The sequence below is a fragment of the Chenopodium album genome, chromosome 1 (assembly GCF_948465745.1).
Source record: "Chenopodium album chromosome 1, dcCheAlbu1.1, whole genome shotgun sequence".
NCBI classification, from domain to species: domain Eukaryota; kingdom Viridiplantae; phylum Streptophyta; class Magnoliopsida; order Caryophyllales; family Amaranthaceae; genus Chenopodium; species Chenopodium album.
The window spans coordinates 68,391,195-68,416,223 of NC_137834.1; the positions used below are offsets into that span (position 1 = coordinate 68,391,195).

At 34.4% G+C, this 25,029-nt stretch overlaps 2 protein-coding genes across 2 annotated transcripts; one reads left to right on the forward strand and one right to left on the reverse strand.

Moving 5' to 3' along the window:
* Positions 1 to 17,323: 17,323 nt before the first annotated feature.
* On the forward strand, positions 17,324 to 18,553 carry LOC145634932 (F-box protein At2g26160-like). Its single transcript, XM_081686261.1, has one exon. It carries the CDS (start codon positions 17,324 to 17,326, stop codon positions 18,551 to 18,553), a length of 1,230 nt encoding a protein of 409 aa, XP_081542387.1.
* Positions 18,554 to 20,827: 2,274 nt separating this feature from the next.
* Positions 20,828 to 23,672, reverse strand: LOC145600198 (LEAF RUST 10 DISEASE-RESISTANCE LOCUS RECEPTOR-LIKE PROTEIN KINASE-like 1.1). The gene is made up of 4 exons (XM_081656129.1): positions 22,986 to 23,672; positions 22,852 to 22,884; positions 22,514 to 22,768; positions 20,828 to 22,354 (listed from the first exon to the last, which is right to left on the reverse strand). Exons 1-4 carry the CDS (start codon positions 23,626 to 23,628, stop codon positions 21,390 to 21,392), a joined length of 1,896 nt encoding a protein of 631 aa, XP_081512255.1. The 5' UTR covers positions 23,629 to 23,672; the 3' UTR covers positions 20,828 to 21,389.
* Positions 23,673 to 25,029: the final 1,357 nt, after the last annotated feature.

Sequence of the window (25,029 nt, forward strand, 5' to 3'; positions counted from 1 at the left end):
CGATATCTCTACTATTTTTCTTCTTACAACTAGTAGAATGTCGAAGCAAATTACCCGTACCATACTTGCTGTCAGCACTATAAATTTGGCCACATTTCTTACACTTACACCACAAATTACCATCAGGGTCAGGTTCTAAAATGGTAAAATTCACCCACACACCTACAACGCTTAAAATTCTTACCAGGCTTGTAAGTATGGCCGATTTTGTTTCCCTTTTGTTTGTTAACCGACTTAGCCCGTGTCTCTTTAACAATTTCAAGCTCTGGGTCACCTTCTTCCCCATCAATTTGAGTGGATTTTGCTGCAGAATCCATCTACAAAACCCGAGATTAAGGAAGAAAATTAGGAAAATGATGTGGAAACTAATACATGAACATAAAACTAAAAAGTTGAATTATATAGATCTACATGAAATAAATAAACACAAAATAAATTGAAAATCATATAAGAAAATGAGAAATTACCTTAAGAATATGAAGTATGACAGATTATTCGAACGATCTACAAAATAATATAAAATAAATTAGATGAAAAAACAAAAAATAATACATATACGAAGAAGAATCATATTCTCATGGAGAAGACAAATAAGTTGCAAAACAAAAGCCACAATTCATATTAGCATCTAGCAACCATATATATATATATCAACTTGCAAGTCACAATTCGCAACAAAACTCCTAAGACAAAGTACGGCACTACGGCATCCACCAAAAATTATGCTATATAAAAACCAAAAAATAAAATAAAAATGAAATGAAGAAGAAGAAATGATGAACAGAGATGAAGTTAAGGAATTTACCTTGAGAAGTTGTGTTGTGTTGCTTGTGCACTTGTGCGGCTGAGTGAATAGTGAAGAGAGAGAGAGAGAGTGAAATGTGAAAATAGGTTAATTTCATTTATATATGATGGGTTGATGTGAAGTTAAGTTGGGCCATTTTATGTTTTTGGGCCATTTTATAAAATTAGATTTTTTTTAGATTTTATAAACAGGTAAACGGTAAACGGGTAAACCCAAACACGACCTGTTTATTAAGTGGGTTGGGTCGTGTTACTTTCGTGTTACAATTTTCAACACTAACCCGACCCATTTAAGTAGTCGTGTCGTGTCGTGTCGACCCGTTTAACTAAACGGGTCGAAAACCCTCAACACTAACCCGCTTTTTTCGTGTCCGGTTCGTGTCGTGTTATCGTGTCGTGTCAGCTTTTGCCAGCTCTATATATATAAGACATGAAATTTTAGAATAAAACAAATATACAATAAGAAATTAGACTTATTTTGAGTAGCTTAAGAAACTATACCTTATTATGGGGCGAAATAATTGATGATTTAGACAGGGAAACCATGGTCGAATTTGAAATAGCATCAACACAATTAGATCCAAAAGGCGATGATAACATCGTCAAAAACCTGAAGCAAACGCTACATTGTTGTAGCATTATATCTCTCATAATTTGGTAGCAAATAGAAAAAATCATTTTTGTAGCATATTAGTTAGTCGAAGAACAGATCTAAAGAGGAAAAAACATATGTAAACGCGGCGGAGAATTTACCCTAAACAATTTGTGTCAACTTTATATAACAACAAGGCTAATGCACTGTATTTATTTTGGGCCTATCACTTATATCAGTCTATCAGCAACAGTCAATACTCAATAGTGAATCTAGTAAATGATAATAAGACTTTGAAATGTCCGTCAAATAAAAGTCTTTGTCAAGGTTGTGGTCCAATAATACAGTAGCCTAAATTTTTTTTTTTTTTTTTTTCTTGAATAGACCTAACCTTTTTTAAATTGCATTACTCAAGTAATTTTGGAGATAAGAATGATTTAGAGAGTAAAAAAAATGGTTTTAAACTATATAACTAAAAAGAAAAGTAATGCAACTCATTTGAAACTTTTGTTTTGGAAAAATAATGCAACTAAAAAAAATTACTAGGGGACATCGTGAATGGGCTTCAAAGTTGAACAATTTTAATTCTTACAAATCGAACAAAAAGATTAGATAATTCAAATTATGAAGCAATAGTGGTATAAGTACTGTAAATCGAATGATGATTCAAATTATGAAGCATTAATGGTATAAGTACATACTGTAAATCGCATAATAAGACATGGTAATCAAATTACCGTAATTTGCAGAGTTCTTCGCAGATTTCGAACACGGATTGAACAAAGTACGGAGTAATTCGGCCAATTCGAACACTGAAGGAGCAAAGAGGAAGATTTGAAGTCGAAATCGAAAAAAAAAAAAAAACTGTAATTTCAGAGAGAAAGCTAGGGTTTATTGAAAAAAAAAAATTACTCGTAAGACATGGTGAAAGGTTGAAGAAAGAGAAGAGAGGAACTTTCTGGATCATATAGGGACGTAAAATCAAAGTATATTGGGAAAGAATTTATTTAGTGAAGTTGAATTAATAGTAAATAATCTAAATAGAAGGATAAATTAGGTAATTTTAATGGAATAATAAGGGCAGATTAGGAAAATAAAATAAAATAAATAAGGAATAGATTCAATATGGGTAGATCATTTTGAAACGCCCAAAATAGTATATGGGACTAACATTATGAAACGGAGGGAGTAAAAAAATTACTCTTTTTGTGTTTTAATAAGTGTTACACTTATCAAATCTGACTATGTTTTAATAAGTGTTACATTTTCTGTTTTGACAAAAAGCTACATTCAAATATTATGGCCTTGTTTGACAAATGGGTGTTGGCGGTTGGTTGTTGGCTAATTCACTTAGCTTGTTTGACCAACTGAAATGTTTGGATGTTTGTAATGGCTTTTGAAATTGGTTGTTTTTAAAAATGTTTGGTAAATTAATTATTGGCTGTTAGATAATTTGTAGGTCAACAAGCCAAAAACCAACAAAAAAGCTACTTAAAGCATCTTTTTCATTTTGGCTTAAAAGCCAGTTTTTTCGCTGAGTAAAAAGTCAATTACCAAACACATTATTTGGCTGTTTGACCACATAAAAAAGCCAAAAGCCAAAAGCTAAATAAAAAGTCATTTACCAAGCATTGTCATATCTCTCTTCTCTCATAGTCCCCACATAAACCCACTAGTACTTTTTTTATTATATATATATATTACCTCTCACATTCATTACTTTTCAATAAACTATTGACCCACTATTTTTCTTTTATAATTTTTTAATACTTCAATTACCCCACTTACCTCTTATTGTATTTAAGTTAATAAAATTGTCTAAAACTATGTGCCGGTCAAAGTGTAACACTTATTTAAACACATAGATCATAAAAATAAGGGGAAAATACAGTTTAGTAATCCTAACTATTAACAATTTACTTCTAATAATCCCAATTATGGGCTCAGTTTGCCTCCAGCGATCTCAATGACCGATAACTTGTTGGAAGGGTAATTTTTTTTTTTTTTCAAAAGCCCCATGTTGGAACATGGTTTGTTACAACAAGGCATTGTTTTGGTGTTGACCAATTGGGATCATTGGAGGCAAACAGCCAAACATACCCAATAGTTGGGATTCTTAGATAATAAACCTTATTCATACTTCCTCCATTTTCTTATACTTGCAACAGTTTGACTTTTACACTATTCATGTAATCTACTTTGACTAGCTTTGATGATTTATAGCTAAGAAAAAATATAGTCATGTGAGATCTTGTTAGATTCGTCTCGATTTATACTATTTTAATATCTAACATTTATAATTTTTACATATTGATAATTAAAGATATAAACGATTGAAATAATGCATCGGCAAGCGTGAAAAAAGAAGTGTTGCAAGTAAATAAAAACAGAGGAAGTAATTATTAGAAGTAAATCACTAATAGTTGGGATTATAAAAGTGTATTTTTTTCTACGTAGTAAAATATAAGTTTAACATTGGGGTTGAAGTTTTCTTTTTATTTTTTTTAACCTTATGGGACCCTAATGTTTTTTTTTTTCAACTTTTGTTACTTAGAGTCCAATTTTCGGCCAAAAACTAAATAAAGGAGAGTTTATCAATAATCTATAGCTATATATAACTATAAATTACTGTGCATGGCACGGGACCTAACCTAGTATATTTCTTGTCAGAATAGGTCCCACTCGTCAGAATTAGTTGTGGGAAAATGAAAAGGGTAATGCTACTAAACTTTTAAAATTTGGAGGGTAGTTTTTTATTAAACTTTTTTTTTTTTTTACTGGATTTATTAAACTTTTTAGCAAGTAGTTGTTCACAAATTGACCTGTTAAGCGAGTTGTTTCGTGACAATTTTTCCTTATAACTACAGACTACTTTAGCTTAAAGGTGAATGCTACTTTGATTGAGTTATTTGACAATGTTGTCTTGATAAAACAAACTTATAAGTAACATTTTAGACCTCCTTTATTGTTAGAAACCAATGTAAAATCTTTCAATTTGTTTCAGTATGATGAAAATAGTTATGATTATAAAAAGGGAATTTTAAAAGTTAAAATTTTTGAGTGCTGCAAGTGTAATGAGATGTTATGAAATAATTTAGCTAAGTGGAATATTTTTATTTTATATTATTTCTAAAGATTATGTTTGAGATACAAAGGTTATTATAAATTAAATTTATTTCGAAGATCAATGATCAATAGTTTTAAATTGTGTACAACAGTTTTTAATTGTGTATATTATTTACAAATAACTTGAACTAGTCATTATCTTGTTATAGTTGGCTCATCGACTTGCTATTCATGGAAGGGAGATGGCTGTTAGGTACAAGACTCATTATCTTGTTCCAGATTGTGTTTCAGAATTATATGAAGCTGAGAAAGCTCGTGTTGCAACAGGTTCTAATCAACAAAACTGATGCTCAGGTTGTCTTAGTTATGGATGTCAGTAGCTTTTGGTTCTCCATTATGGATGTTGATAGCTTTTGGGTTACTAGATGATGTACATATTCTTCTCCTTAGGAGAGTAATTTCGGAGCTATGGTTAGCCTATTATACTGGCAACTTTTGTAATTACATCAATTTTTAGTGTAAAAAGTATGGGATGTACTATGTAAATATTAAGGCCTTAGCCTTTTAATTTAATATATCTTCTAGTTGTGTTAAAAAAAAAAATTGAACTAGTCATTAAAAGTTATTTTGAACTAAGTAATATCGATCAAAAGTATTGATTTGTTTACTTATTACATAATTATGTTTGCAAATGTGACATTGATGGATAATTTGTGTTATTACAATAGTTTTGGAACCATGAGTTGTTTGGTTTTCTTGGGGAAAGTAGCTAGGCAAAGTGAGATTTTAGTCACAGCCTTTTGACCAACTGGTCTGCTAGTCATAGTACGGTCTAAGAATCTGTTCTCATTGACTGAACTCAGCTGAACTGAACTGAACTGAGCTGAAATGAATATTTTATAAGAGAAGGAAATTAGGAGCTGAACTGAACTGAACTGAGCTGAACTGAACTGAATTTCAACGTAAGAGAACAGGCCCTAAGTCTTTAATAGACTCGTGATCATCATGAGGCGCTTAAAATTATCTTCAATGGTGAGATTTGAGGAAATTTTTTTAGGAAAGAGAGTAGTTTTTGTAAAGGATACCAATAAGTTGGTATCTAAATTTAACAACTTTCTAACTCCAAAAGAAAGTTGGTAAGTTTAAATCCTCTCCAATGGTGAGACTCAAGTGAGTATTTTTAGGAGAGAGAGAGTATATTTTTGCAATGTATACCAATAAGTTGGTATCTAAACTTAGCAACTGCAAAAGAAAGTTGCTAAGTTTAGATACTCAACTTTGAGTCTCATTTGACCAAAAAATGTGGGTCCCTGTCAATATTCTAATACATTTTGTAATTTATTTAAATTTGACCTTTTTTTTTATCTTACAATATTTGATAATAAAAAAGAAATGATTTGGTGAGCCATAACTGAAAGTGTCATTTGTATACTTTAGAGAGTCTCACCATTGGAAAATTAGGCTTTACATGAGTTGTTAAATTGAGAAGTGAATATGGTATCACCATTGAAGGTAAAAAAACAACTCATTTTGTATTTCAATACTTAAATTTGAGTCTCCCCATTGGAGATAGTTTAGCTACCCAACTTTGAGTCTCATTTGACAAAAAGTGTGAGTCCCTTATCAATATTATAATGTATTATGTAAATTATTTAAGTTTTATTTTTAATTTTTTTTATAAAAAACTTAAAATATAGATTTGGTGGGCTATAAATTAAAAGTGACATTAGTATAATTTAGGGAGTCTCACCATTGGGAAATTAGATTTTCAAATGAGTTGTTAAATTGAGAAGTCTTAGGTTTCACCATTGAAGACAAAAAACAACTCATTTTGTATTTTAATACTCAAAATTGAGTCTTACCAATGGAGGTGGTCTAGTAGGGCAAAATTAAACGTGATCCGAGCTTGTGGTCGTGTTTTTCGGGCTTATATGCTCATGGTTTATTGTGAAAGTCTTGCAAGCACTTGGTTTATAGGAGGCAACCACCCCATAGTCTAGAAACAACGGTCTTGTGACCCCTCTTTATGATAGAAAATGATTTTAATCAAATGATATGGTTGTATATACATATTTTTGTAGTTTGAAATTACTTAAAAAGAAAGCATATTTTGAGAAATAGTTATAACTACTTGAAATTTGAAAAAACAGTTATTAAAAAATATGCAAACTATTGGATGTAGGCATCCACACCCAAGTGTTTGTGCGTTCCGTCACTAGGTGAAAAAATAAGATTGGCACCGCCCTAAGGCCACCGGTTTTTCAAAACCGGTGGGGAAAATAGGGAGAAAAATAGACGGGATTTTGAGGGGTGGTTTTTGCCATCGGTTCAAACCAAACCGGTGGGGAAAACCATTATTCCCACCGTTTTGGTTCAAACCGGTGGCCTTTTATTTAAAAAAAACCCCATATTTAAACCCCCTAACCTTACGTACCCAGCTTCTTCATTCACGCAGCTTCTCACTCCTTCTCTCTCCAGCTCTCTCCTCTCTCCTTTCCATCTCTCAATCTCCTACTCTCTCCTCTCCATCTCGTCTCACCACCACCATAACCATCGTCGTCCTCTTATCTCTGCTCTCATCTCCCTCGTCTCTCCTTCTCTCTCCTCTCCCTCATCTCTCCTTCTCTCTCCTCTCCCCCGTCTCGTCTCACCACCACCACTAACCACCGCCGCCACCAAGTCCAAACAACAACACCTTCGCTTAGTGTGTGCATGTTTCTGGGTTTAATTATTCAAGGTTAGGGTTTATAGGTTTAATTATTTTTGTTAAATGTCTTGATTTTATTGGGTTTGATTGTTGTAATATTGTTCGAAATTGATGGGTTAAATTGATTTTGGAATTTTCTGGGGGTGATTTTTAAATTTTTTTGGTTTAATTTCTGGGTTTAATCGATTTTAATTCGAATTTTTTTTTTAATCTATTTTGGGATTTTCAAGGATGATTTAATCGCTTTGAAGTCGATTTTTTTATTTTAATCGATTTAATTTCGATTTAAATTCTGGGGTTCTTTTTTACGAGTTCTTGGTCATCAATTTCTGGGTTTAATCGATTTTGGTTCGATTTTTTTTATTTTAATCTATTTTGGGATTTTCTGGGGTGATTTTAATTGATTTGAAGTCAATTTTTTTTATTTTAATCCATTTGATTTCGATTTAAATTCTGGGTTTTTTTACGAGTTCTTGGTCATCAATTTCTGGTTTGTTTTTTTTTCTAGGTTTTTGTTTTTTATTTTTGTGGGTTTTTTTTGTGGGTGTGATTTTATTCGATTAAAGGGTACATGCAGATCGTTTTTTGTTTTTGTTTTTTTTTTCGCAGCTTATTTATTTTAATCGATTTATTTTTTTGTTTTAATTGGTTCAGGTATATTGATTTAGATCTTAAATCGAAGAATCAAGCCTAAGAATCAAGATGCAAGAATTTTGATTTTGATGTTGTACTATTTTTTTTTATTTATATTGTATTTTTTTTTATTTAGATGTTGTAATTGTTCGATTTTTTTTAGGAAATACTTGATCGATTTTATTGATCTATATTGTAATTTTTTTTTATTATATATTATAAATTTTTGATTACATTTATCTATATTGTTTTATTTGGATTTTGATATTCCATTTTTTTTTATTTAATTGTTCTATTATATTTCTTTTTCGAAAAAGGCAAAAAATAAAATAAAATAAAATTACATAACATGTACATTGCCACCGGTTAACCGGTGGCATTTATATTTAAAACAAAAAAAATAAAGCGGGAATTGTTACCATCGGTTTAACCGGTGGCAATACTTTATTTCGCCACCGGTTTTGAACCGGTGGCTTTTCAACTGAGTATTGCCACCCTCCAAATGCCCAACGGTCCAAAATCGGTGGCATAGGGGGCTTTTGAACCGGTGAGAAATTGCTTTTTTCTACTAGTGCGTATCATTTTGCTTTCTCTTTCTCTATATTTCTTCTTTTCCCTTCTCTTTCTCACTCCTATGCTCCTCCTTTCTAGATCTAAATTGGTGGTCAGTGGGGCTGCGGTAGAAAGGATGAAAGAGAGATCTAAATACACACAATGAAGTGTATCAGTCGATGTCGGCGTCGCAAGAGGTGCGATTCTCGAGCCTCCCCGCCAGAACCCAGTCTTCCTCTAACCGCCTGCGACCCTAAATCATCAGAGCATCGCAATCCAAAGCTCCAAAATTAAATCCCCCAAATTCCCTCCCCCGAAAAAATCAACTCTCTTTCTCCAATCTCCATTAAAACAGGAAAACATTGAGCAACCCATCAATGGAGGGATTCTCTAAAACGGAACGGTAACCGAGGTGGGGGGTTTCTGGGCTCCGGGGGGTCGATATCGGAGGGTTCTGGCCACGCGGTGGTCAAGATAGAAGGGTTCTGGGTTGCTGGAAGGGGTGAGAAAAAATTTCGAGTACTCGGAATTGGAACCGGAATCGGTTAGGAACTGGCGGGCCCGGAACCAGAATTGGACCCGGGGGTTCCAATTCCAGGAAATAAATTAAGGACCCGGTTATAACCAATTCCAATTCCAATTCTAAACTTTTTGGAATCGGAACCGGTTGGGTACCCGGTAACCTAATATATGCTAAACTAAATAAATTTTAAATAATAAAAATATGTTGAATCTATCTAATTTGTAAATTAAAAATGTATTATTAATACATATCATAAATACAAATAGCTTAATGCATATATAAATATAAGTATTAAACGCTAAAAATGAACTTATAACTAAAATAAGAATTATAATTTGTATTATATTGTAACAATATCATACATAAGTGGGTAGGGATGGCAATTTAATCCGAGTTCGATTCGAATCCGATCCAATCCGAAGGAAAAAAATCCGATTCGAATCCATTTAAAATTAGTCTGAATCCGAATCCGATAAAATAGATCCGAATCTGAATAGGAGGTGGATCGGACTTGGACCCTACGCAAATTCCGATGGAGTCCGATCCGAGTCTGAATCCGAGAGTATAAGCATATGCTCTATAACTTGGGACAATTATTTGCTTGTTTTGTAGCAAAATTTTGTTATGTACGTAACTATGTTATGTTTATACTTTAATTGGTATGACAATACAAGCAATTATAGGTATATGACATTACAAAAAATAAAAATAAAAAAAATATTCAGATCACTTCGGAGGTCCGTATAAACGGACCGGATTCGGATCCAAAAATTACGAGTCCGATCGGATTTGGACTTGGATTTTTCGGATTCGGACTCGGATTCGGATCCGAGTCCAGGGTCCGTTTACTAAATGGATCGGATTCGGATTTAGCCACATCCAACCCGAATCCGATCCGTTTCCATTCCTATAAGTGGGTACCCAGAACTGGTACACGGTGGTTCAAATACCAATTCCTAAATTTTAGGACCTGGTTGAACTAATTCCAATTTCAGATCCGAATTTTAGGACCCGATTCCAACCAATTCCAAGTTCGGGTCTGTAGGGAATAATTTCAAGCCTTTAAAAATCCCACTAGCTTGAACCCCATTGTGATCATACACTAAAGTACGGTGGCGTCCAAAAGGGAAGAAGATAGAGCAAAAGAGTCGCCAACAAGTTTTTAAGGAACTTGTAAACCGTTCACGAGGTGAAGGTTACACCCCTTAACGATCCAAGAGATCGTCAACTCCATAAGGTCATGAACCAAATAAGGGTTCGGGGATGAAGGTACAAATCCAACCTAAAAGAGATTGAACCTGCCCTAATAATAGGCCTCTACTTTATTCTGATCGTATTCATGTGCGCTTTCTGATTAACATACAATCAATAGATTAACCCTAAACCTGTTTAATCTATGTTGGTTGAATTTAATGCACAAAAAAACTATTATTGGCGATCACTTGAATTATAATCACAATTAACCCTAAACAAGATTATTAATTATCTTATTAAGCATGATTACAAGTACCAAATTCCCTTTAAACATGCATAAAGGTGATCAAGCAATAAATAATAAACATCAAGCAACAATAATAAACAATATCATGAATAACAAAATTATAATAATAATAATATCATAAATTATAACAATTATAATCACAATCATGTTCATGTTAAGCATAATAAAAATAGCAAGATCCTAGGCATGATACTAACAAGATTAATAACAAACCCTAGCATGTCACTAAGCAATAAAAATCAAATCTTTAACCCTAACATGATACTAACAATCATAAATATTAGAAAGAACATAGGAATCATCGTAACAATCATATTTGATATTAAAATTACCCTAGACATGATACTAGGAATATCATAATAACAATGTAAACATGATTCTACATCATAATATCAATAAATCAATTAAAGTACTTACTTTGATGCTTCGTACCTCTTTCTAATAACAAAATACATACGTTAGTAACTTCAAGGAAAATAATAATCAAAACAATTAAATTAAATAATTGAAAGAGAGATTTGGGACCAAACCCTCAGAAATTAAAACCTTTCACGTCTAGGGCGAAGGCAACTTCGAATATGGCTAGGTGTTTCTAGATCTTGTGAATGCGGAATTTTGTATTAAAAAAGCAAGGTTTAGAAAAAGAGAGAGAGAGATGAAATAATCAAGCTTGATGAGAGTTGGTGAATGATAGATGTAGATGATGAATCGGTCCATGAAAACGGAGTTTTGATACGATATTTATAGAGAAAATCAGCCAAAAAAGATAATTTAACAAAACAGAGTCTGACGATCGCAAAACAGGATTGGCGCCAACCCTGGCTAGCTGGCGCCAAGCACCGGTGGCTAGCGTCAGGCGCCAATGGCTAGCGCGTGGCGCCAAGCCTGGTTCCAGGCGCTAAGGCCTGGGGTTGGACGCCAAACTGGATTTCAACACGTTTTCGAAAAACTGATAAATTTCCCGTACTGGAAGATAAAATAATATAATTTCCTCGAAAAATGCTATTTGATCTTGATTAAAACTCTGAAAAGTCAACAAAGTCAACTTATCAATGCTAATTGAATTAGGAATGAAAAGAACCTTCTAGAATATTCTAGAAGACCAAATCCATTCCTAATTGCATTAGGAATGACAAATCACATTAGGCCCTCCCCTAGATCATTGGGCCGTACATAAAGCTCAAACCGGGCCCAGTTTAGTAAATTGGCCATAACTTCCTCAATATTCATTGGAATTGGGCTTATAATATATCGTTGGAAAGGTCTTTGCAAGCCCCATCCAACTACACCACTAATGGACCCATATCATGGACCAACCAAACTGGATTATCTGTTTTCTTAAAATAAAGTTTTCCAAAACAGGGAGAAGAGAAAAGAAATAAAACTTTCCGCAACACTAGACCTTTCCACACTTTCGTTTCATTTGATTATGATTCGACGTGAAAGGTACTCATCACTGGGTTTGGTTTTGGGGAGACACAAATGGGTGTCTACAGGGTCCTAAAATTTTGATCGGGTACCCGGTTTGCTCACCTCTAGTTGTTGGTAAAGGCGGCATCAGAAAAGTTAAACATCCTGTTAACCAAATCAATTTGCCCCATTATCAGGTGGCTATTGAGAATGTCGACAGAGAGGGACAAAGATGTTTGGAGAATTGGAGGTTGAGATGTTGATGTGGAGTTAATTTACAGTCAAGAGATGGTGTTACATCAACGTTTAAGGTCGTTAGTGAGGTATGCTGAGAGGTCACCTAATACGTGGCTACTTGTACATGTCACGAGCAGGAAGTTACAATTTTGTCCTCCATTAAACAGGTTGAAATACCTACAGAGCCCCTAGATTAACATTTTATAGCAATCAAAGAAATTAACTTGAATTTTCCCTTAAAATAAGGCTACAGGTATGAAAATAGGAGTAGGAAGAAGAAGAAATAAAGAATAAGTAGCATGGATTTACCCTTAAAATAAGGCTACATGTATGAAAGCTTTTGAATGAACCCAGAATTAGCATATTAGTGACACTTTAGAGCTTGTAGTGCTGGACTGCTGGGTTCCTAGAGATATGATGGTTGTTGCAAGAAATGAGAGATTGTATATACTATAATACGAAGTAGTAAGATGCTTATGATAAATGGTACAGACGAGTAAATGATTAATTAGGTTAATATAATGAAGATATACTTGAAAATTAATTCAAAAATGTTTTTACACGGAAACATATGTGTCAAAGTAAAGGTGATCATTCTTCCTCAAAAAAAAAGTAAAGGTGATCATTGGGCGCCTGGGCAGGAAGGCCAAGGCTTAAAATTTCAGCTCGTATCACTGGTCAGGCTAAACTTTGGCCCAAAAAGTCCGTTCCCAAACTTGCCCAAAATGCTCGGCCACGCGGGCATTTCGGGCCAGGTCAAAAAAATTAAACAAATTTGCAAAAAAATGATTTCCCAAGCCCGTTCAATTATTTGAAATGCTTTCCCAAGCCTGTTCAATTATTTTGAAGTGAACCCGAAATTAGCATATTAGTGACACTTACTAGGGCTGAAAGCTCGGTTTTCGATTTGGTTTTTTTCCCAAATCAAAACCGATTCACCATATTTCCGTTTCTTGATTTTGCAAACCACACTGCACCACTTTACCTTTGAAACCGAATCAAACTAAATCACCTAAATTCCAATTTTCTTAAAAAAAAAAAAAAAAAATTCGCACCGAATTTTCCTATCCAGCATCATAAACATCAAATTTGCAAAATTACCGAACCAAAACACACCAAACAAAACCAAACCCCACCCACACCAAACCGACAACCCAACCAAACCCCACCCCACCCAAACCAAACCGAAACCACCACCACTAGATTTTAACCAAAAATAATGAAATTTAAAAAAAAAAAAAAAAACTAAGCACGAAAATTACCAGAAATCATATCATATAAATGGATTTATTAAAAATTCATAAAAAAAAGAAAGAAATTTAAAAACATGAAATAATACCTTTTAACCCAAAAATGGCCTTGAATTTCACCTCGAATTTGGTTTAAAACAATCAAATACGACCATGAAAACTCTAGGTTTTCATATTTAGAGTTTCTATAGTTGAATTTGACCATTAAAACCTTCATTTTGGCCAAATTTTGCGAATTTTGTTACGAAAACCTTCGTTTTGACCTTAAAAATCTTTACTTTGATATGAAAACCTTTGTTTTAGCCAAATTAAGCGAAATTTGTGACGTTGTGCTAATTTTGATAGACAAAGAGGAGTAGAGGCAAGGAGAAAGACAAGAAAGAGGAAAAGAAAAGAGGAGATCGAAGAAGAGAGAGAAAGAGGAGATTGAAGAAGAGAGCGAAGAGGAGAGAGCGAAGAGCAAAGAAAAGAAGAGGAAAAGAGAGAGAAAGGGCGGAAAGAGGCTGAGAGAAAGATTAGGGGTTTTTTTTTTCCTTTATATACTATGTAGTATAGAGTTGGGCTAGGGTTTTTTGAGGTTGGGCCGAAAATTCGGTTCTATTTCGGTTTTTCATTTTCCGAAACCGCCCGAACCATATAATTTCGGTTTCTTCATTTTGCAAACCGTAACCGAACCACTTAAAAAAAACCGAACCATATTTGTTATTTGGTTCGGTTTTAAACCGAGTTTATTTCACCCATAACACTTACGTTATTCTTTTGCTAATTCCGAGCTCAATTCGGATCCTTTAGGGCTAAAATGATCCCTAAAACCTTCACCAAATATTATTTGACACGTAAACCGATGAAAAAGTTGAACGAGGCTGCAATTTACAATTTATAAGAACTTTTGGGCTTCAATTTGCAATTTTTTTTAAATGGCTACAATTTACAAATTACTCGATAAAATAAAAGATAAGTTGGGTAGTTGGAGTATTAAAAATTTGTAAAGAGAAAGATAGTGGGTTAATAGTTTATTGAAAAGTAATGAATGCGAGAGGAAAGAAATGATAAAAAAAAGTAGTATTGGGTTTGAATAGGGACCATAAGAAGAGCTAGAAAGACATTATATTTAAATGTAGTTTTTTAAGTGTAACACTTATTAAAACACAGAGAAAGTAGTGGAGTACAATCTTTGACCCATTCTTTTTAAATAGTACAATCTTGGAATAAGCCTGAGTATTACAACCTTTTGGGGTCTCAATTTTAAACAAGACAAAAAACTTGTAACCGATTAAGCAGGTTGATCAAGACACATGTCGTCATATAATTGGTGACTTTTTTTCCTTTTCTCTTTCTTCTTCCTTTCTCTTTCCCCTCCATGCTTTTGGCCACCTTCCCCTCCTCGTTGCTCATACCTTTTTTTGCCACCCCATTTCCCTACACCCCACAACTACCCACCTCTGTTTCCTTTTCCTTGCATCCCTCGCCTTAGCTAGCTCGCCACTTTCCCCTCTCCATCGAAACCCAGAAAAAAAACCCACCACCTCTGTCCCTTGAAAACAACTCAAATGCCCACCCCTCTCCTTCGAAACACAATGCAACCTCCAATTGATGTTGATTTGCGATTGTTGCTGTTGAAGGTTATTTGCGATTGTTGTTGATGTTGATCCAAGAAGCAGTTTCGGTGGTGATCGAATGATGTGGGGATTGACATTGAGGGGTATGAGAGAAGAAAAGGGTGGTTGCGATGGTATTAAGGGTGGTAGAGGTGGTCGTTGAGGGGTATGAGAGAAGAAAGGGGTGGTGGTTGTATAAAGGGTGTAATTGTGGTGTTGGATGAGACTTGAGAGGAAAGAGAGTGTGGCTCGGCTGGCGGTGGGAGAGCTGGATGCCGGCTGTACCATCGCCGAGGAGGACTGCGTGTAGTGGGGGGGGAGAGGAAGTGGCTTTGTGGTGGTGGAAGTGTTGGCTTGGTGGTGGGTGTTTATCTTTTAATTTTATTAATAATAATATTTATAAATTAATAATTAATAATGAATTAATTAATTAAATTGACAAAATTAATAAAATAATGACACATGTCACAGTATCCTGTAAAAACAGATTACCAACTGAGATGGTATTATTTAAAAAGATTACCAAACATTTTGTTCTTTTAAAAAGTAACCGTCAAAAGCAATCGGGAAATCAAAGTTTATATGCCAGATTAATTCGTCAATCTGATGGCAAACTCGTAAATATAAACAATACTGTTCATTATTTTAATTTTGCTAGCTGTTGTTTAATTATTTCAAGTTGATCGAAAGCGACATGTTTATACCATTTCCTGCATGTAACGGTGAAAGTGGGCTTCAATTTTCATTTTCTCTCTCTTCCTCAATAATTTTGCCCCTCCTATCGATTAATAACACCAACAAAGCAACAAATTTATCAATATAAATTTCAGTTTATCAATATAAATTTCAGTTTATCGATTGCACAAAAGAATGAAGTAATTTCTTTTTAATTTCACAAAGTAGTTGTTGCAAATCAAGTACAGACTGCCATTGATGAATCTCAACTTCAATGGATAATAGATGAGTGGGAGGAAGATGAAGATGTTGGTGATGTCGAAGTAGCTTGAAGTCTTGAAGATGAGTGGGAGGAAGAGGAAGATGGGTGTGAGGAAGGAGAAAGAAGAAGACGAAGGTTAACGTCAGTCAAAAGCCTATCTAATGAAGTTTGTCGCAAATCATCAATCAATAACTATATACTAAAAGACACACTAGGAGATACTATATACTAAAAGACATACCAGGAGATGACATATTAGTAGTTTTTTTGTTTTAAATAAATTAAATAAATAAAATTCAATTATAGTATAAAATCTTATACAAAAATAATTTTTTATATGTTAATTGCAAAAATAATTACTTTAAATAAAAAAAAATTGATATACTCTTTTCCCACAAACATTTATGACTATGATAGAAAATATTAACATATTTTGCAACATACTCCATAGTTTAATTTATTTACTTCAAGAAAATATTCATATTTTTCCACAAACAAAAAAAATAGTTGTTTATTTAAAATTTTGTAAAATAACCAATTATATTGAAAAGTTTATATTAATTTTTTAAAACTAAGGCACAAGACCTAAACTAGTCAATTACTTTTGCATATATCCCTAACTTAGGCCCTGTTTGATTCACCTTAAAAAAATAATATTAAGTAAAAATAATTTCAGTTCAGTAAAAATAAGTTCAGTTCAGTAAAATTAATTTCAGTTCAGTAAAAATAATTTCAGTTCAGTAAAAATAAGTTCAGTTTAGTAAAATTCAGTTTTCTTAAAGAAGAATTATAATAGAAAATCAGTAAAAATAATTAAAGTTCAGTAAAAATAATTTCAGTTCAGTAAACTTAAGTTCAGTTCAGTAAAAATAAGTTCAGTTCAGTAAAAATAATAATTTCAGTTCAGCAAAATTAGGGTGAATCAAACAGGGCCTTACAATTGAAAAAGAGTATAATACCTGGGGATGGCAATTTAGCCCGGACCCGAACCTACTCCGCCCCGATCCAAGGTAAAAAAAATCCGCTCCGAGTCCGAGAAAAAAGTAATCCGAATTTGACTCCGTTAAAATAATTCGACTCTGAGTCGGAGGAGGGTCAGAGTCGGATCCTACAAAAAATCTGAGAAAAATCCAACTCCGACAAATGTCCGACTCTGACAGATTATCTGACTCCGACTCCAATAGATAGTGGATTTTTGTGTGGGTCATGGTGACATTGGGTGTGGGTTTTAAATACCCAAATAGCCTAATTTCTCAAAGTATATAGAATAACGAAAAAAATCGGAGTTGGGTCGAATCGGAGTCGGAGGTCGGATATTGAAGTCGGATGTCGGAGTGGGAGTCGGAGTGGGAGTCGGAGTCAAATTTAGCCTAATCCGCTCTGAGTCCGACCCGTTGCCATCAATAGTAATACCCCCATACATAGCACTATAGCAGATCAATTGGGTGCGGCTCGAAAGCAATGCCATCAAAGCAAAACACATGCAAAATTGCAGAAGCCAAATAAGCCATCAATGCCAGAAAACACCATGAACAACCACCTCAACAAAATAAATCGTTGCAGTATCATCAACACTAGAAACTGGGCGGATCTTCCCAAAGAATTGCTAGAAAAAATTGGAAATTATCTCAATTTTCGAATCGATGTTTTACGATACAGAGCTGTTTGTTCTTCATGGAGGTCCGCCATTTTTCTCTCTCCTCCTTCATCTACTGGTATTCATGCATTCATCAATACTGTTACAATCTTCCGTCTTGAACACAATCACCATAATTGTTTGGTTAAGCTCGTCGAAACAGCCGAGGGTAAGTTCGGGGGATTGAACCCTTTAACTATTCCTAAAAAAGATTTGATTTTGGGTAAGAGTCTGAATTTATGGGATTGTCGGTTAATTGAATTGGGGAAAGTTTTGCATTTCGATTCGAGTATTGAATATGGTGAATTGAATGTGAAGAAAGCTGTTGTGTTTCGTGATTGTGGGATTCTTGCTATATATGATAATGTGAAACTAGGACTTAGGGGTTTTGGGGATGAATATTGGACCAATTTGTGTCTTAGTCCTTATTTTATGTTTTTGGATATATCAGTATGTCAGGGTGAATATTATGTGTTGGACACTTATGGGAATGTGCATTGTATTGATAAGTTTATGAATGTTGTTAAGCATTTGCCCGGATTGAAATCTTTGGGGCAGGTGCAGAACTTAGTTGAATCAGAAGGGCAGTTGTATGTGGTTGATGCTTACAGTCGTAGATCGATTGACTTCGAGGAATCGGGGCTGATTGATACTGGCTTTGACAAGGTGGATATGAAAGTGTACAAGTTTGATGAAAACTTGGGGATATGGGTTCAGGTTACTTCATTGAATGATCGAGTTTTTGTTCTAGGAAAAGATGTTTGTTTCTCTGTTTCAGTTAATGATTTCCCTGGTTGTGAGGGGAATTGCATATATTATATTGACTCTGTGCCTTACAAGGATGTCATTCGACACCGTTCACACCAATCTAATAATGCAGGAAGGGAAATCATTACTGATATCTGTAGACCCAATCGTTCATTTAGAAGGCGTGATGCACGATCACCTAGTTATCTGCGATATTATGATGCTGAAATCGGATACTATGTTCCTCGTGTCTTTAAATTGGAAGATCATAGTATGAGAGATGTTGAAGGGTCACTTGGCTTCAAGCAATTGTTCTCTCCACCCAAGGAGTGTTTCTACTCAACCTTATCCTTCCCCTGATACCATGTGGAAACATTGCACTGTATGTATTATATGTTCCTTTTGTTTTGTTGTTTTCGTGCTTTGTTGAACTAATATGATATATCAGTACATCTGTATCCATCTAGGGAGAATCTAAAGCTTTTTGGCATAATAGTATTGCTGGTTATTTGTGCTCCCTAGAAGAACCTGTAACTCTGGCTGTAGTGATCTTGGTGACGTGAAGGCCTTTGACAATCGGGGTTTAGTCGTGTAGCAATGTAGGAAAGTAGTCGTTTTTTTTAGTTACAGTCTTAATGTAGTCAGTAATTCAGTATTGATTGAAAAAGGAGGAAAATTCAAACTTGTAAAAACTCAGTACTTTAGTGACACTTAAGAGCTGATTGTGCTGAGTTGCAAGAAAATTGAGATGTATTAGAAATTAGATGTAATATATGATGCTTATGGTAAATGATTAAGTTTCTTTGTTCCAAAAAAAAAAAAAAAGATGTTTTTCTTTTCTCAATTTGGTGCAATTGTGAGTTGCCCAAAGCATCTAAAATTGTTTGCCTCCTACTCTGTGTGATAGTGAATTTGTGATGTTATTCAACCACATCAGTTGGTACTAATATACAAATTTCACGCAATTAATAAATTTGTGTGTTGCATGTAATTAAAATTAGCTGCTTTTGAAACTAAATCAATCAATACAATTGCACATTAACACAACTTTCAGATTCTTAAGGTAGCTTTTAGATTCTTATGATCAAAGTTTACATATTGGACTATTCACTTGTAGTTGGAGAAAGTAACAAAGAATTGTAAACTGAATTACTGATTATAAATCATGAAGCTTTTATACAGTAGATATATTTTTTTTCTCTTCTTTGATCTGGATTTGATCATGGATGTTTACGTTTTGCCTTATAATGTATCTTAGTGAGTTAGTGACTTAGCCTCTTTTCATATCATTATATATGAATGTTCAATTCATATCATAAAAAAAAAAAAAAAAAAAAAACGGCTACAGGTATGAAAAGAGTAGGGAGAAGAAGAAATAAAGAATAAGTAGCATGGATTGGGCAACCAGCTAGTTGCCGTTGCCCCATTACATAAGTATGTATGAAAAATCATGTATAATGTAAGATTTGAACGAGATTCACTGCAGAGACAGATGAGGTAGTGCATAAAATGAATTTTCTTCTGGAATTGCACCCAGCACAGGACGCCAAGTTCGCTTGAAAAACCGAATGCGGAGACCTGTCGAGGCAGTGGCCGGTCTATTTGTTCCCTGTTTAACTCTTCGGCTGCCATGATTAGTACTGCTGCCACTCTTCAGTGGAGGCAAAGTATCACCTCCAATTGGTTTCTGCTCTTGGAACACAAAAACTTGATGGTGGTCATCCGGCTCTGTACTCCTATTGTCAAATAGGTTTGTTGTAGATGACATTAAATTCTTCAATGTGTTTCTGCCAATAACTGCCTTGTTACTAGTGATCCCTTGCCTTAACAAGGTTTGCCGGGGATTTGGCTTTGGCTTTTTGTCGCTTTCGATGGGGCTGAGAAGAAGCATCCCTAGAGTCATCCGATGGCGCCCATGATGGTGCGTTAATGGGGTGCGAGTTGGGCTACTGCTGATTCCACATTTTCTGATCATCGCCATTTCTTTGCTCGCTATTTCTCTCCCTCTCCCTCCCTCCTACAGTCTTGTATCTGTCTTGTGTTTTGGTTTGTTTATTGGGGTACTGAGACTAGTTATACTTATATAAATGTAGTCCTGGGTGAATAACGTTTTCTAAGGTAATTCAAATTTGAATTTATTAACTATGATTGTAAAATTCATGATGATTTATGGGAGTGAGAAGAAGATGGTGATTGTGTCTTGGGATTAATGTCTCAATTTCAAGTACCAAAGTTTATCTTATTCTTAAAAAGAAACTTAAAAGTTTATGCACGCTCAATCATTGTACTTTCGATCTATAGTCATGTCGTCTCGCAGCAAGCTTAGCAACTACTCATACTTGTTTATTTGAGAGGACTTGAAATAATCTATGACCTCAAGTTACCTGTATACCCCTGATGGTAATGCCTATTTACCTCTAAGCGTAATTTATAATACTACTTTCGTTTCAGATTATTTGCAACCATTAAACATTTCCTAGTCATATTTTTTGTCAAATCGTTGCAAATAATTGGAAACGGAGGTAGTATTTAGTTACCAACGGAGGTAGTATTTACTATTTAGTTACCATCTAATTCCTTTGTTTCTTGTTTCTTTTTACTACAGTATTTCCTTGCATGTTTGCCATGGCACCTTTGCACTTTTATACTGACAAATATTACCAATAAGTAAAAAATCGTAAAAAAAATTGATAATATGAAATAATAAATTAAGGTGAATCCAACAAGATTTAACATGACTATAGTTTTCTTTTAACTATATATCATGTTAAATTGATAATGAGTTGTAATGTAAGGACAAAAAAAAAAAAAAAAAAAAAAATCAAACAGCATTGCCATAGGCGTTGGCATTGGAATTGGATGGACTGTGTGACATTTTATGCATCATTATCAACTATGTCTGCTGCAACACAAAGTACTGGTGAGTGTAAATTTTATTTGTTCTGTTGAATTCCTCGTTGCTAACAGAAAAACAATCTCGTGTCAACTTGCAAGTGTATTGTTTTCAAATGGTTCATTGTTACAAATGCTGTGAGAAATCCACTGTATTTCTCAGTTGTATAAACATCTCATATTTCATAGCAAAATTTAAAGACAACTTGGTCTCTGTAACTGCATGCATATCAGTGAAAACAGGTATATGAGAGCGTAGATGAACTTACTCTGGTTTATGGTATACATTTGTTTCGGTGCTGCCTCATCTGCTGGCTGTGGGTGTGGCGGACTTGCTACTGCCCCATTTATACATTACTACTGAATTCGGTGAAGGTAGGTTTTCTGCATTACTCAATAGCCAAGCATCACTGTCTTCCTTTTCTATTGACTTTTTGTAATCTGCACTGTCTTCCTTTTCTATTGACTTAAGGACTCCGTAATCTGCACTGTCTATTCTTCTTAACGTTTCTAGAACTTCATCCATTGAGGGCCTGAATTCTTTCTTGTGTTGCAGACACTGAAAAGCAAGCTCTGCCACCAAGGTAATCATCCTCTTCACCTTGTAATTTGAGTCAAATCCTAGCCGTTTGTCTACTAAATCATCAAATGCACAACATTGAATTCTCTTCATTGCATAATAAGACAAGTTGATTTCATCTTCTTTCCTGGTTAAATCAACCGCTGGCATTGATGAAATGAGCTCGACAAGAACAACACCAAAGCTATATACATCACTCTTATCAGTCAACTGGTAACATTGATGGTACTCAGGATCAAGATACCCAGGAGTGCCTTGTGGAGCAGTCGATATATGAGTAACATCCATTGGAAAAAGTCTTGATAACCCAAAATCTGCTACCTTTACACTAAAGTTGTTGTCCAACAGAATATTTTGAGTTTTAACATCCCGGTGTATGACATCTGAAGCATGGAGGTACGACAATGCTGTTGCTGTTTCTATAGCAATCCTCATTCGAACAGGCCAAGTGAGTGTACCACACATTGCTTGATCACCAACTAAGTGATCAGCCACTGTACCATTGGGAACATATTCATAGACAAGTAGGAGTTCTCTGCTTCTCCGTGAAGTGCAGCCATAAAGGGTAACTAGATTCTGATGGCGAAGGCAGGCAAGGATTTCAATCTCATTCATATACAGTTCGATCTGTCTGCAGTTTCTCTCATATAGGCGTTTCACAGCAACTTCTCTCCTGTCTTTTAGTTTTCCTGACAAATATAGAAATGTTTATGTTACTTGTTAGATCATGGAGTGTTTAAAACGAAACTATATTGATACAACTTCATGAATTAACTGCTACAAGTGTTAATGACAGCAGATGGCAAAAAAGAGCTTCCCACAGCCCTGAAACTCATAATGTTTCTTACCGTAATAAACAGTTCCAAAGCCTCCATCTCCAAGCTCATTACTGGGATCAAAATTTTTTGTTGCTTCTTCGAGCTCATTGTAAGAGAAGACTGGTACAGTAAAATACACCTTGCTCCCCTCAAGGTTCGTTTTCATTCTCATGGTTTGCTTAGAATTGTTCCCTGAAGCCAATTCCAGTGATCTGAGTTTTATTTTCTTACGACACCAGAATAGCAGCCCAAAGATTATAATGACAATGATTCCTCCTGAAATGCCTAAAAAGGAATAAGGATTTGTACTTAGTTTTCTCAATAACAGTAAAATTTCAAGGAAAGTTAATTATTGTACCATAATTTACCTAATCCCAAAAGTAGTCTGAATCTCCTTCTTTCTGCAAAGATGATCATTACATTAATAAAGCTTTAGTATAAATTGCATAAAAGGCGATATATTATGATTGAAGGGTACACAGATATGATCCTTCTCTGTTACCTTTTCGGTTGTTGATGCATTGAAATTTGTCAGGTTTGGTTTCCTGACAATAGCCTCCTTCATTAACACAGTGTGAACATTTATCAGACAATTCTACTATCAGAAATTTCGGATACTGAAAAGACTTGCAGTCGGAAAATTTGCTGCCATCTTCTGAGCTATTATTACTATGATAAATATTGTAATCTCCACACTCAAGTATACGAAGAAAGCTGCCTTTGCTGCTCAAATTGAAGTTCCTGTTGCACTTCCAAAATGTTTCATTCCACAAGGTTGTGATGATGACAGCAGTAGATTTTGGAAGGCTAATGGTTTTGCCTTTAAAGGCATCACAAGTGTCAGAGTTCACGACATATTCGAGGAGCGCATCACTGACAAGGAAACTCCTGTTATTTGAAAAGGAATTCTTAATTTCATACCAAGGTCCTGTGGGTGATAAACCAATCGTCGGAGTCGTATCAGTACAGTTGATCACACAAATCCCACAGGTCGGGTTGAAGGCGGTCGTGAGGGGGTAACCGAAGGTACCAAGTGTTCCACACTGAAAGGTAGTTGGGCAGACATGCCTCTTTTGATCTTGAGCTGAGAGATTTTGTACAAAGTTTAAGAGAAAAAAAATCAGGGCAACAAAAGCAGAAGCCATCTGAGGACCCTTGTCACTGTTATCAGACAACAGAAGCCACTACTTCTAAGTTATGTACAAGTATATGAAAAGATATCCTCCTTTTGTTTAATATAAGTGAGATTACTTTAAATACTCGTACTCTTTTATTACTCCATCCGTTCTCAAATAATCTTCTCAACTTCCTATTTGATTTATTAGGAATATTTGAACATGTATATTAAAAATTTATTAGTAAAGTAAAATTTTGAGAGAAAGAAAGTAAAACATCATTATATGAAGATCCTAATATATAGAATACAGAAAGATTATTTGTGGACAAATGGAGTATTATTCGATACGAGTAATATAAAATCTTATTTTCTAAGGTTAGTATTACACGCATTTGACTTGAAAATCATAGTATTGACTTAGTGGATACTGATAAAGACTAGAAAGAAAAAAATGGGTAATTGTTGGGGAATGTGGGGCCAGGGTGATGTTTAGTTTACTCTCTAGCAAGACGAATCATCCTCTAGAATTGAAAAATATTGATGACTTTTCTGATAACTACAATTATTAGAATGATTTAATTTTATTGTGTTCACAAAGGCGGATTTTAAAAATAAATAAATAAATAATTTGTAAGCTTTATTATTATTATAATCCCCTGAAGTTTCCGATCTTTGTTTTTGTCTAACTTTTCTTTGTTTCTTTAAAAGATGGATGCCTGGTTGGCCTAATAAAAAGAACCTATACCAACTCTGGTGGACCATGGTGTCTTGGATCTACCCAAGTCCCTAGTAATAAAAACAGAAAAATTTATATGAGGGGCTTTAGGTAGTTAGGCTTTTAGGCGTACAACAAGAAATTCTAATACATCACCGTTGGACATAAGTAAAATTGTACAATAACCTTTTATTATTGAGATGTTCTTTTACTATAATTTGTTTTATACTACTGGAATCATATATAGTACTACTGAGAATATTCAGTAGAATCATATATAGTATTACTGAGAATGTTCAGTGGTACTATTCCATATATTACCTCTTAGTAGTACTCTTAAAATATTATTATTTATAAAATTGTCATTGTTAATTTGTTATGTGTCTAACGATGATGTATAATAGGACTTCCTCGGCATAGACCTATCAAATTAGTTAACTAGGTCGGGTTTGGGTTTGTTCATTTTGGGTTCGACAATTCGAGGTTAGAAACAGTCTACTGTGGGGTTATTTCGGGTTCAAATCAAGTTTGGGAAAGGTAATAATCAGGTTAATCAACTTGTTATACAATTAGGTTTAATTCTTTTTTGGATGGGATCATTTTAAAGCCAGATTAAGTGAAGTCTGGGTCATGCTTTGGTAAGATCATGTTTCGATCATATCACTATTGGCTTATCACTCGATTAAGGCTGAAGTATGCATTGTCATATTTATT

Coding starts and splice junctions, on each gene's coding strand:
- LOC145634932 (XM_081686261.1), top strand. CDS start 17,324: ATGCCAGAAAACACCATGAACAACCACCTCAACAAAATAAATCGTTGC.
- LOC145600198 (XM_081656129.1), bottom strand. CDS start 23,628: ATGGCTTCTGCTTTTGTTGCCCTGATTTTTTTTCTCTTAAACTTTGTA. Junction 22,769..22,851: donor CAGACTACTTTTGGGATTAG/GTAAATTATGGT, acceptor ATTCCTTTTTAG/GCATTTCAGGAGGAATCATT. Junction 22,355..22,513: donor CTTTGGAACTGTTTATTACG/GTAAGAAACATT, acceptor TATATTTGTCAG/GAAAACTAAAAGACAGGAGA.